Genomic DNA, 14,478 nt, shown 5'->3' with positions numbered 1-14,478 from the left:
ACTGCACTGCAAAAACTTACCTTACCATTGTGATTGCATGGTACTCAAGGAAGACCAAGAACTAAATCTTAATTATTCTTTTTTATGATGGAGTATCAGATCAGCTCGCACCTTGGCTAATCTCACGAGGAACTTGCTATCTCTCGCCAACACAACTACCGAAGTTTGAACAGATGAAAGAAAATCACCTAACGTTTTTTGTTTATTGACCACTAGGCGACACCCTTGAACGTAAAAAAAGGATCTTACTAGTGGGTACAAAAATAAAATATAAAAGATAATTAATTTATCCACTTCTATGGTTTCCCTCGCACCATATTAAATTTATTGACGTAAATCCTAGAATCACAACAACCAACTAAAGATGGGGTGACCATGTACTGACATCAGCTGCCTTTGACCAGTGTGATGAAATTACCTAACCATAAAGTTTGAAAAAAGAAAAAAGAAAAAAGAGAGGAAAAACTACAACTCTTGGATCCTTGCTGTTATTTGAAGCATGCCACCAACAAAAATTCTGGTATTTAAGCGGAGAAAGATAGAGAGCAAGACTATTATCTACGAAATTTTGAACCGTGCTCTATTGCCCCTCAGGTATTCCTCGGCTATAAAAAAACACAAAGATTACATGCATGCAAGTGCAGAAAGGGTTCACCCGACCCCCCTGCAGAAACATATAAGTCAAAATTAGATTTGTACCTCTATATTATAATATTTTGAATCTCCTTGACACAACCCAAAAGCAGCATAGCTCAGTGGTCAAGGGGTTCCAAAATCTTTGCTAGATTGCTGGTTCAATTCCTATTTGCCACATTCTCTTTTAATTTTTTAACTTCTTTTTTTCAACCCCTTAGCGGAAATCCTGCCTCCGCGCATATATTGACCTACATACAAGTGTATTTCCTATTATGGAACACCAATTAAAAGAATTATGATAGGGATACACTAAGATTGGACAAGTGAATTATGATAAACCTATAACTACAGTTAATATGTTGTCAAAATTTCTGCACCAGTTTTTGTAATCAAAATTGTATGTTCAAACTGAGCAGCAGGGCTACCATCAGCAGTCAGAGTTGTCCAGTTATCTTCCCATGTTACACATTCTGTGCTTCCCAATGTAAGAATAGGTTCTGCAATAAATACAACAGAGTGATGCAAAATTAGTACTCTCTTCACTTGCTGAAAGTGCAAAAACAGACTACTGATAAAGGTATACATTGCATAGAAAAGTTAGTCTAGAAAGGAAGTAAAGTAACCAATCAAGTTCAGCTTTCACAAACTGATTTGTCTATTTTCCTTATTATAACTTGCAAGTGAACTCAGAAACATTTTGCAAAAATTGGAAATATAGACTGGAATGAGAAATAGAGAGGAGCAAATAAAGAAAAAAGTGCATAATCTAGTTCCACTGGATACTTGCTACCTCAGCACCGGGTAACACTATCAACCAAGGCTTGAACAGATGGAAAGAAATCACCTAGTGTGTTGGTTTCTGCTGGGATTTACCCCAAAGAAAATTTTGGAAGAACTATTACTACACGAATTATAGTTTTGTGTTAAGGCCGTCGACATAGACATCAATGTCTAATCGATAAAAGTATCACTAGACAAATGTCTAATGTATAGCAGCTTGGCATTGTGGTGATTTTATAACCATCATGTCAATAAATCACATTTTCTATTTTTGACAAAAATATAGCAGTTTGTTCTCCGATTTTCTCCCAGATAGAAGAGCTCTTTGATCACTCACTAAAATCAAATTTAGGATATAATCATTATCCTAATGCACTTACCAATGGTAAATGTTTGCCCTTCAACCATGGAGCCAGACTTGTCATTACCTGCCAAAACGGATTATATTAGGAAAACTAGTAACCAATAATACAACTTGAACATCTTTTGTCACACTCTGCAGTCAGTCAAAATATAATTTGTTATAGCTTTAGCATGCATTACCTAGAACTCGAGACCTAAAAAGTACTCCATAGTATAAAATTTAACACTAATTCTTGACATGTCGAACAGTTAAAGGGCAAATGTGTACAGGGACTAAACACGATGCTAGGAGAGGTAAATGACTATTCCTTTCTGAGTTTTATGCATCAAGTATTAAATCGACAAAACTCTTCCAGCACTTTCAGAACTTTTACTGGATGAACAGAACTGTGGTAGTAAATGTCAAAGTAAATGAAAATGAGAGTGACTTACGGTGATGATATATGAGTGGCTCAGAGTGAAATACTGTCCCAATACCGTGACCAACAAAACGATTTACAACACCGTAACCAAATTTTTCGGCATGTTCACTGAAACAAAATTCCAGAATGTTACATGTCCATGAAAGAATGTCAACAAAAGACAAAGTACATATCACAAGAAATAATATTAATTGTTTCGCCGCAATACTTTCTAAACACCAAATTGATTATTCAAAGTTTCAGCAAAAGCAGCGAATTTCACAAGTGTATAATCAAGGGACTGATATCTTAACAGGAAAAGTTCGACATGAATAGGAGTTAGTAAATAGAGAGAGCATTGAAGTTCAAAATATCCCAATCACCAAATAATGATCACAATGATACCATATTCAGAGAAGTACCTAATTCTCTTTCCTATCTTCCTAAAAAGAGCGCCATCTTTGCAAACAGCAATGCCTCTTTCCAAGCACTCCTCAGTTACCTGCCATGGTAAGATAACACAGATATGACTTCACAAGCATCGCATGATCAAAGTGATATCGATTTATATTGTTAATTGCTGATTTTGGATCTTAATTCTTAACAAGTATTAGCATAAGCAGGAGCTCTGTTCCAAATATCAGTGAACTGCTTAACTATTCAGAAGCAAACTTTATAAAGCTAAATGAACCAAAAGATTTATCATTCCTTCCATAGTTAATTTTTTTACCTTTACAAGGCGCGTTATGGATTCACTCACGTCGCCACAGAAAAAGGTCTTTGACGTATCTCCATGATAACCCTGAGAAAGGAACCGAGCGAGATCCTTACAAGGTTCATATGGAATTCAACAGCAGAACTTACAAGAAAAGCAATTGTCCTTCTAAATAAGTAAGAGTATAGATTGGCTAGCAGTAAAAAGGATAGTATATGTAACTCTATTACAATATATAACAGGGGAGTTGACAACTTACATTCAGATAAACTGTCACATCAATATTTATTATATCTCCATCCTGCACAGTAGATTAAGGTTTGTCCTGAAAAAACACACTGAAAGTTGAAGCAAGAGAATTGCATTTTAAAGTAACAACCTGTAGCTGGCGGGAGTCAGGTATTCCATGACACATACACTCATTGACAGATGTGCATACACTCTTTGGAAAGCCACCATAGCCTAAGGGGGAAGGATAAGCGCCAGCATCAATTATCATTTGGTGCACAGCTTTATCAATTTCATTTGTCGTTACTGATGGCTGATAAATTCAAGGAAAAAAAAGAACATATAATTACATGTTAGAAGCTTCAAAGAAATTAAAAACTCGTAGACAAATAAGATATGATCTAAAACTCTTGCCGATAGAGATCTAATATTCATGGCATTTCCCCATTTTGCATCGGATCTATGCCCATTTTGGAGAAAACATTTTACGAGAATCCATGGATGAGAAATTCCTAGTCTGATCTTTGTCAAAGTCAGCAATTTATCACCAGATGCAGATTTTCCAAACATATTTTAGTTGAACATCATATAACTTCTAAATACAAGGATCATACTCCTTCATAACCAGCTCCTCTAATTTATTTTGCTAAAGCAGCTTGTCTAAAAATTTCCGTAAGTGCTAAAAGAAAGTGACAGAGAAACTAATTTTTAGCTGAAAAGGACGATGTAAGTTATCCTAATAATGGACACCTTCACCAAGCCCTTTTCCTTATCAGCTGCTTCAGTTAGATAAGAGAGTTGAATCTACCAATTATGTGCTACACAGTGGTCATGTTCCCCATTGTAATATAAAGCGTGATTTAAGGGATAGAAACTAGTTAGCTGTATTATAGCCAAGCTTTCTAAAACTAGAAATTGCATATCTACTTGTATTTTCTCTTGTGATCATTTTGAAGACAATACTATTATCCAGAGCATAGCATCTGAAATGTCCTTCTTTTGCATGTTTCTCAAGCAAACTTAAGCTTTCTTACCGTACACGCCAATTACACAAAATTACCATAAGTGAAGTAGAACGGGCAAAAGTAATGAAATGCTAACAAATAAACTTTGAGTTGAAACATTCCAAGTACGTTAAGGGTGAATTATCCTATCTTACAGCTGTACACGTGCTAGACAAGTACAGTCGAAACGACCTCTTTAACAATCAATTAAGATGGATATCAAAGAGTCTCACCCTAACCAAAGTTCCTGCATAGTCAACCACACGTGCAGCCAACTCACACGCAGCCCTCATGCGAGCTAAGCCTTCAGCATCGTGGATCTGATATTCATTTGCGATATCTGGTAACTCTCTTGAACCTACATATGGAGGCTTTGGTATATCATCAGGCACGGGAAGCCGTTGTGATACTCTTCCACGCCTTAAAGGCGGCCTTCTTTTTGCGGTGGTAGAACTACGAAGCTCACGTTCCCTATATATTAATAAATCATCTCATTATTTTCTTATTTTTCTCCTTTACTCATGGAGGCACCAATAAACAGTCATCAAACTACCATGGCAAACAAGAAGCCAGTGAAAAAAAAAACAATAAAATTCTGAGAAAAAAAAATTCATACCGAAAGGAATAATATTCACTTTAGCAAGTTGGAAAGAAAAATATTTGCATGATATTTAACAGTAAATCATGTACACCAGAAAAAGACTAGTTCTTTATATCTATAGCAAAATTTCTCTATATATCTTCGATAACAAAATTATTTTGCACTACTTCATCCTCTCTATTCACAAGCACTACAAGGGTAGAGTGTAGGCAGATATTACTCCTACCTCATGTGAGATAGAGAGGCTATTTGCAGTAGACCTTCAGCTCAAGAAAAGTGTTTTCAAAAAAAGTTTGAAAAATACAAGAGTAAAGACGCTATGATGAAAATACTGAAGAAAAGAAAGTATTGATAGCAAAAATAGTAAGATAACTAAAGCAAAGGAAACAACGGCAGTAATAAAATTGAAGAATAAGATAATAATATTCTATTCACAAGCAATGCATTTGGAGAATTTTCTTTCACACAAGATTCAATATGGTAAGAATGAATGGAAATCTTACAAATATACATAGTGACGGAGCCATAGACAATGAAGGGATTCAACTGAATCCGCTTCGTGGGAAAATCATACTGCGCAAATAGGGTGAAAACAATGTTTCTGTCAGAGGCGGACCTATGTAGTAATTAGAGGGATCATCGGCACCCAGAGAGTTCGGCAAAAATTTCGTGTATACATGTATATGTCTTTAAAAATAGTGATTACAAAGCAGATTTGGTTGAATGCAAAAGTTCAACCGCAACTTTCAAATCCCGGGTCCGCCTTTCTGTACATACATATATATATATATATATATATATATATATATATATATATATATATATATATAAATATAAACTTTTGAATCCCATTGACACAAGTGAAGTTTTCATTATAGTGGCAAAGGTAGTTCAAAAGTTGCTTTAAGCCGCAAGTTTGAATTTTTTGAATCCCTTGTTAAAATTTCTGGCTTAGCTACTAATTACATAATAGAGCAATATGCTACACTCATCAGCACACTTCTTAAAAATCAATTAAGGAAATTTAATCGCTTTTAAAGAATAAGCAATCTCAATTCTTGAGAAAAACAAAAGGAGCAAAACAACATGGTGAAACCCAAATAAACACAACATACCTTCTAATCCTCAAGGCCTCCTCCAAACCCGATAATCTTTTTGCGTAAATTACAAGCTGCTTAGTAAAGTTTGCATTTTTACCTACAAATGAACCAAACCCAATAAAGAAAATCAAACATACAACAGAAAGTGATACCAAAATCCACCCAAAATAATCAAACAGATAAGTGCTTTTAATATCATAGTTTCATAAACTGAATATCTAAATTAAAAAAATGACTTACTAGGGAGTTTAAAAGGATACTTTCCCTTGAGTAGAGAAGCTGAAGATAAAAATTTAACTTCACCATTAAAGGAAGAAGCTGTTGCATGTGAAAGGGATATAGCAAGTGCCATTTTCTTTACTGGTGCACATACACACACACAAAACTGTGTTTTTTGCTAGGAGGGGATAACGAAGATTTTTTTGCACTAAATGGGCCGGATGCTATGTGAAAATGGATCCTTTTATCTTAATAATATTTGGGCCTTTATTGTGGACATGGTCCCTATTCATGTAAGGGGGATCTTCAAAAAATTACAGAAATGACACATTTTGGGTGATGTTTAACTTTTGACCATGGGATAAAAATTCAAGGTCAAAAGCTAAAGTATTGCTCATGAGTCATGAGATAAGCGAGAGCAGTACTTGTTAAACTTGAAATTCTGGCCATGGGCAAGCACGGACAAAAATTCAAGACCATCCATTTTGAGGGCTATTTGTGTTCTTCACTCGAATCTTAACATTTTGGAATCTACAGAACTAGCCTTAGGATTCACTGTTTATTTTTTCTAATCGGTATACATGAATTATACATTAAGTATACACAAAATATATTATGCATAGATTATTTAACAAGCTATTTTTAGTTTAACGGTTGGGTGAGTAGCTATTTAGGTTAATTCTTCTAACATTATTTACCCGTCTGGTTGTAGAAGTTTATAACCATCGTTGATTTATAATAAGTGTATAAACAATATAATATATACACACAAATTATACAATGATTTTACCGGATAAAATTTATAAAGAATAAAGATTAGAATTATTTTGTGATGTGTGGTCTGGAAACTTGAGATGTGTACTAAGTTTGTTTCATGGAACCTTTTATCACCAGTTAACTTCCAGTACCGATGGGTCATTAAAAATAATATATAGTTGTACATTCAATTCCTCAAATTAAAAATTAATCGGTAAATGTATAGTATATGTATAATTTATAAATAATATGTATATACTCATATATAATTAATTTATAATTTATATATAAGCGGCTAGAAAAAAATAAATAATGAACTGGTCTGGCTATTTATGTAAAGATTCTTTTTGAAGAATTAACCACCAATCTAATATGAGTCCAATTGGGCAAACCGTACCAAAAATTCACCGTAGAACTCGGCATTCCTCCTTTCTTTTTATTTTTATCTATTACAGCGGAATCAGGAAAAGGAATAGTGTTTATTTTTTTTAATGATCTCATTTTACAATAATAATAATCGTTCAAATGCCTTTTCCTTAGAGATAAAATAAGAATAATTTTTTTAGAAAATTAATTAATTAAATAGTACAATAAATACAGCCATATGAAGGATCATGGAAGCTAATTAAAGTTTGGAAGGTTACAATTGTAGTGTCAACCTCAGTAATATTTTCTTGAAAATAAAAGGCTTCATTTTTTTTTAAGAAGCTAGTATATGCTACTGACATATTATTCCATATTCTTCCTTTATCTTCCTATGGTTACATGTACCAACAAAAAGAAGAAAAAAGAAAATAAAGTGAGGAAAATACAAAACATGGAGTGGACAAACATACCGTACAAGCATCTTACTGCCTGTTAAACATGGTGCACTCCTTGTCTCAGATAAGGTTGTCTCCTGCACTTTCATGTACATACATACACCTACCATAAATCTCATCTTCTCCAATTTTTCTTGGCTAATTTTGGGGCGAGTTCTGTAGATACAAGTGAATTCATTATTTTCGTCTCAAATAACTATGTATGCATTAAAGGACAGTCTGGTGCACAAAGTATTCCGTATTCACGTTATCTATCCTTAATGCAAGTATTACTAGCTGCTTTCACGGCTCGAACAGCTGACCATAGGCGGATCTAGGATTTTTATAACATGGGTGTATCACTAAAAAAAAAAGGAGAAAAAAGGAAGTATTAAGCAGAACATTCAACCAAGTGCACTATTTAACCTCTTCGGGGCATGGGTGTGAGGCTGCCAACAAATAATATTAGACCAATTTTAAAAAATATGTACATAAAATATATAATTTGACGGAAAGACCATAGGTTCACGTGCCTCATGTATTTGCCTATAAATTCGGCCCTGCAATTGACCTATAGGTTATCGTCATTGTGCCACCAACTCTAGATCTTGGATTCGTGTCTACTTCAACCGCTCTTAAGAAAAAGAAGTATTTTACATTTTTAAGTTTTTTACTTTTGAGATGGTGATTAAAATATAGCAGTAATTCTTGTTTTCGTATATATTCAACCGAACTAATTGCGATCGAATTATATATACGTATATACAAAAGAATTAAAATGTGTGAATCTATAAAATATACTAATTCTAAACTCACTCACTCTATATTATAGATTTGTATATGCTTCAACCACTCCAAAAGAAAATATAGATTTGTATATGCTTCAACCACTCCAAAAGAGAAAAGCATTTTGTATCTTCTTTTAGTTGCTTACTTTTTGAGATGAGAATTATTATCTTTTATAGCTGTAATTCGTAACTTCGTATATAATTACTTTGGTTTCGGAGAAATTAAGCTATCATTGACAATTGTGAGAAGAAAATTTAGAAGTAAAATTCATGTATTTAAGAAGATCGTGAGAGAACATGTTATACTCTTAACTATATGTAGTTTCCAAGAAAATACATGACTTTTAACAGAAATTGACTTAGTCTAAGATGCCACTTAAGAATCTTGTTTAGACAAAAACACGTGTGATGATCTTTTGACATTTTCAGTTTTCAAAGCTAATTCACAATCTTTCATCTTTAACAAAGCCAATTATTAAAATAAAAATATCAAGTTGTATTTGCTAGCTTTTGAGTTTTGTGGTTTAGAGAGAGATTTGATTCTAGTTTATATGCTTGCTTTGACAATGTTTAATACACATTATTTTATAGATGTGAATATTAGAACTTTCATGCATTAACAATTATATTTTGGATTTGGTTACGTATCATTGAGAATCATTTTAATTAACTAATATTCTCATTTTTCTTTATTAAAGAAAACTTTGAAGATAAGAAAACGAATACGCTGAACCTGATTAATTAATTGAAGAACATAGAGTTTATCGATTTATTGAAGAAAATATTATTGTCTGGAAAATAGATGACAATATCAGATATAAAAGAGTTTTTGAAAGCATAGAAACAGATTTTTACAGCTTTTCACTCACTACGAAATATTTGTCACAAGATTCGTTCATTTTACTTTAGTTCTGCATTAGATTCAGTACATGAATCTGGACTTCCTTTCTTTGAAAAACCAAATATTACATGATAAATCATGCATATTATTTGAAATCTGATAAAAAATAACTACATAACTGAATATTATTAAGTACTTTAATAATGTGAAAGTTGTTGAAGAATATGACATGATTAGTGTTCTATTAAGAAAATAGTACGGACGAAAAAAAGAAAGTACGATGACAAAATGCCCCCCCCCCCCCCCCCCAAAAAAAAACCCACCCCACAAAAAAAAAAAAAAAAAACCAATCACAACATTCAAGATTATGAAAAAAATACTACTTCCGATCCATATATAATCTCTTTTAAAGTTTTTCCCACACCCTTTAAAAAGATATTTGATAGTCTTAATTATACTAATCATAATACATTTTTCTCTACTTAAACGTCACTTGATTAATGGCACCACTCTACTAATTACAATATTAAGAGTAAATATGAAAAAAGACCTTTTATCTTAAATCATTAAAATGTTTTGAAACCCCCCCCCCCCCCCTCCCCCTCCCCCAAAAAAAAGTTCATATAGATCAAATAAATCCGACACCACTTATCCACGTAGTCGAGATCATCAATTCACCATTCAAATTTTTTAATGCATCTAAAGTGAAAAATAAAAGAGAAACTGATAGAAAGAACGACAATAACCAAAGGCCAAAGAATGGGAAAAAGTAGAAAAAAAGGTAAGAGTCCATAGACCAGTTGTTGCAAAAAGGCTCTCAATGAGAAATAGGATTGATCCTATATGCATGGATTTTATACTATCAATGTATTTTTATTTATCGGAACAGATCATATACTTTATTTTCTAGGTTATTAAATTAGTTACCTCATATTGTATGTCACTTTACTGCTTGTTTGGATAGTTGTTACCTATTATATTATAGCATATTTTTACTTTAAGTATAATATTTATCTTGACGTGCGGTACTTAAATCTATCATTACGTAATGATAAAAAATATCACTTTATGTAACAAACTGATTCGGTGTGGTCATGCCGTTACCTTTTTTTTTCCTCATCTTGCCCTTCTTTTTTATTAAATAATTATATTTTATTTTTTACCCTATATTTTTATATAATAATTGTATGCCGTACCCTTATTTTTGTAATATTACAAATTTATTTTTTATATTGCCGGTGCATGACATCATGAAATAACAACAAACGAATAATCTATTCAAAATTTGTATTCATCAAATCAATACAGTACAATACGATGCAATATAACATATTATAAATATATAATTGATGTTGGGCATATTTCGATATGTGTTGATGTTACTTTACCCATGTTTTAACCGTTTTTTGATGCTATTTGATCTTTAAAATGCCCAACATGGTTTAATTATTGGTTTTATGACTAATTGAGTTGTGTGTGATGAATTAGGGTGTTTGGAGTACAAAAATATGAAGAAAAGGTGATCTAGGTAGAGGAAGAGGGGTTGGATTTCGTGCACCCTTAGCAGTGAAGTTGGCCCATAGCATCCGCACCTGGGCAAAGCTGAGAAGGAGGAACAAAGGGTGGATGCGACGCATCTACCCTAGCATGCGAAGCTGAGAAGTGGAGGACGAGGTGGATGCGACGCATCCACCCCAGCATCAATCCCTGTAGCCAAGTCAGATTAGGAATAGGAGAACTTTAGCCCACGACTTTTGTACGCAATATATAAGCTAAAAACGCCTCTTTTAGGGCATCTAACATATTTGGAAGGGGGAAAAAGCCACGACAAAGCTGTGGAGGCCGGAATTCATCAAGTTCCATCTTTCTCACACCAAATTTAGTAATTTTTATGTTTCTTTGTATGATTTGTTATTTGGCTACCATGTCTATGTGGAGCTAAACTTCACGTTCTAGGGTTGTGGTTCTTTCATGACTATTGTTATTCGGATATTGATTTTGACTTCTTGATTTATCATATTAGTTTATTTATTCAATCTTGCGCTTAATTATTTAATTACTTGATCACCAATTGAATAATATCTACGAATCTAGAATTGAACTCGAAAGTGAGAATTCTATATTGCATATAGGATTGAGTAGGGCAAGTTCTTGAACTCGGGCAACGGGGAACATAGTCGTGGTTAGGATAGACATATACCTAATTGCCTTGCTTGGTTGATTTACAGGAATTATAAATGCGTTCTTGTTGATTCTAACTCCATAGACATATAGGCGTTAGGTTAGCTTGAATATGCGAGCAAGAACTCGACAGATTCTTATGAGCAATATTAACCCTGTCAACCAATAAGCTAGATAAATTAGTCGGTCAATTCAATTGAAGAATACAATAGGATTGTTAGATAGCCCATAACCCTAGATCGTTTTCATTACATTGATATCATAAAATCTGCTCTTTCTCTGTTCAAAGTTCATTATTTATATTTTTTTTATTTAATTAGTTTAGAATAAAATATTTTTAGGTTTAATTCTTGTTTAGATAATTAGGATAGTCTAATTTAGTTAATAGTTAATCATAAGTCCTCGTGGGTTCGACATCCTACTTTTAGTCACTTTATTACTTGACGACCGCGTATACTTGCGTGAGTGTGTTTGGTCGCAACAATAATCAAGCGATATGTAACAATCGTCCAAACAAGCTGTTAATATGATGATGTAAAAATATTTAATTATATTAGTATATACAAATTAAACTCTAATAGATAATTGTTCTCATATCTCATCTCCCACTCCCTACCGAGAAGCTACAATTCAACTTTCTCTTTCTATTCTTGTTGATCTTCGTAGCCCACCATAGCAAACTATATTACTACAAATAGATCCCCCAGATTTGAGACATTGTAATATCATATTAGCAGGTGAGTTGTAACTTGTAACCTACAACTTTTATCTTTTTTTCAAAAAGCATCAATTATAGGAAAGTTCCCAAAATCATATATAGATAGTTCTAGTTGGTCGAAAGTTGTGTATGAACATGTAATATTCAATACAACAAAACTGCTAAAATGCCCCTTTTGTCTATTCACAAATAATCGCCCACTGGCTCAAACAGCCCACCCTTATTATCAAAACAAGATTCTTACTTGGATCGTCTTTATTCGAAATCATTTTATTTTTAATGTCAGAATTTTCTATGCAAATTCAAATTTGATCGAACTCCTTGAGCACCGGATTTAAAACAAAATTTCAAAAAAAAAATGGATTCTTTATAAATTTAATGAACATGTGTTTTTGTATGTGAAGAGAGAGAAAGAGAAAAGATCAGGTACATGTATGCAACATAGAGATATTTTTGAAAGCAACAACACTCCAAAAAATAACATGAAATTTGCCAAACAACTTGGAATTAACTATATTAAAAAGAACAATAAGAAATAAACAAGAGCTCAAAATTTGAAAAGAAGTGATTCACATTTTCTTTGTTTTCACATCACCTAAGTTAGCTCACTTTTGAGCTATTTCTTCTTCTCTAATACTAATATACAATTGAAAGTTTTTTATGCAACTTGCATCTTCTAAAATAAACTTGAAAAGTACAAATAAAACAAAAAAGGGAAAGTTACTATTACATGTTACAAGGCATTAATAATAACCCTTTGTTTCTTTCTACATGACTCAAATGTCAACAACTCCATCTCTATCCTTCTTTTGCCACCACTGCAACTAGTCATATTATTATTGTTATTATTATCAACAACAACATTACTTACAGCTGGTACTTCGCATATGTTAACTCCAAATAATCTCACCATTTGTACTTGAGGAACTTGAACATGACTAGCAACTGCACTACTAATTGTAGGTGTCACATTCCTGGCCTTAAAATCAATGTACAATTGTTTATCTCCGCCCGTGGATCGCTGAAAGCTAACAATATCGCCGGCCTTCAAATTTTTCTCCTTAACAAAACGACTCCATCCTTTTGTCAACACATAACTTTGGCTACTATTCCAATAGGAGTATCTAAATCTCCAAACTTTCCCATTCAAATCTTCAAAGTTTAACAAAACCCCTTTTGAAGTATTTCCATTTTGTAAAGGGAAATGTTTTTCAGCATGTTGTTTTGGGATAACAAGCCTATTAAGTTTTCCAACATCACTTGGTGTAACAGCTTTTTCAAAGAGCTGTTCACGCGCTTTGTTGACTTTGTCAACACTACTAAAAAATGAACTCATTAGCCCATCTTTAGTACAATATGTTCTTTTACCATCTTTACTAAATCCAAAATTTTTCTTGCTTTGCTCAAGCTCATCAATATATGTATGTTTACGAAGCATGTCAACAATTTCAGCCTTTGAATGAGAATTCAAGAAAGCAATTTCCATATCATCATTTTCTTCATTTTCAAGCAAGGGCTTGAAATTTGTAACAGCGTCGCGGCCACGAAAACGTTGGGCCGCGACGTCATAAGCCCTAGCGGCTTCATTTTCTTCGTTGAAGGTACCTAACCAAACCCGTTGATGTTTTTCATAGATTTGTGCACCCCATCGACCATTTGGTTGTGGGACCACACCTTTGTACCTTGAAGAAGGAAGTTTTCTTGATTCAGCTTCAACACCATTTTCAGCATCTATTATCACACTTGTTCCACTTCCCATTCGGCAAAGACTTTCCGGCGACTTCGTCACCGGTAAAGTCGTCGTGGATATTGCCGGAGCAATGGATAGAGAGTCACTAGTTGTGCTCTCATCTATGCTGCTGCTTCCTTCCATTTTCTTTAGTGTTGTGTTGTTTGTTCTTTTGATGAGAAAGGAAAAGGAGGTCTAAAATAGTTCAACAATTGGTTGTAGAAAGTTAGAGAGAGAAGAGAGTTTGAAGAGTATGAATTGGTTGTTGATAGAATGAGTAGTTCAATATATATATATATATAGGAAGTCTACCCTATTTTTTGTGTGCAATAAAGATTATTTTTCTATGATAAAAGAATATAAAATACTACTTCAATTGAAGATATGGAGATGTGGGTATTATGGGTCAACCCAAAGAGAAGAAAGAGGTAAGGAACTAGGAAGATTCATTGGTGGTAAAGTGGGGGAAGGTGTTTAATTAGTAGTATGTCCTAATATGGAGTATGCCAGGGGGTAAATTTATGAATATATTTTATAACATATACATTGAAATGTTTTACAGCATCATCAGTATAATTTAATTTGTTATAATAGATTATTGGCTAACATTATTACATA

At 33.3% G+C, this 14,478-nt stretch overlaps 2 protein-coding genes across 3 annotated transcripts; both read right to left on the bottom strand.

Moving 5' to 3' along the window:
- Positions 1-677: 677 nt before the first annotated feature.
- LOC104106416 (methionine aminopeptidase 1B, chloroplastic) lies at positions 678-6,259 on the bottom strand. 2 transcript variants are annotated; one of them, XM_009614970.4, is made up of 11 exons: positions 6,069-6,259; positions 5,844-5,925; positions 4,361-4,598; positions 3,275-3,436; positions 3,155-3,196; positions 2,911-2,982; positions 2,603-2,682; positions 2,212-2,309; positions 1,797-1,844; positions 1,062-1,133; positions 678-884 (listed from the first exon to the last, which is right to left on the bottom strand). In XM_009614970.4, exons 1-11 carry the CDS (start codon positions 6,178-6,180, stop codon positions 829-831), a joined length of 1,062 nt encoding a protein of 353 aa, XP_009613265.1. In that variant the 5' UTR covers positions 6,181-6,259; the 3' UTR covers positions 678-828. The 2 variants fall into 2 exon arrangements, with proteins under 2 accessions (XP_009613265.1, XP_009613255.1); XM_009614960.4 differs by having other exon boundaries at positions 880-1,133; positions 6,069-6,258.
- A 6,425-nt stretch (positions 6,260-12,684) lies between these two features.
- On the bottom strand, positions 12,685-14,146 carry LOC104106430 (AP2/ERF and B3 domain-containing transcription factor RAV1). The gene has a single exon (XM_009614980.4). It carries the CDS (start codon positions 14,002-14,004, stop codon positions 12,865-12,867), a length of 1,140 nt encoding a protein of 379 aa, XP_009613275.1. The 5' UTR covers positions 14,005-14,146; the 3' UTR covers positions 12,685-12,864.
- Positions 14,147-14,478: the final 332 nt, after the last annotated feature.

Source organism: Nicotiana tomentosiformis, chromosome 10, assembly GCF_000390325.3.
Source record: "Nicotiana tomentosiformis chromosome 10, ASM39032v3, whole genome shotgun sequence".
In the NCBI taxonomy this organism is placed as follows: Eukaryota; Viridiplantae; Streptophyta; class Magnoliopsida; order Solanales; family Solanaceae; genus Nicotiana; species Nicotiana tomentosiformis.
This window is presented reverse-complemented; position numbering and strand designations above follow the sequence as displayed.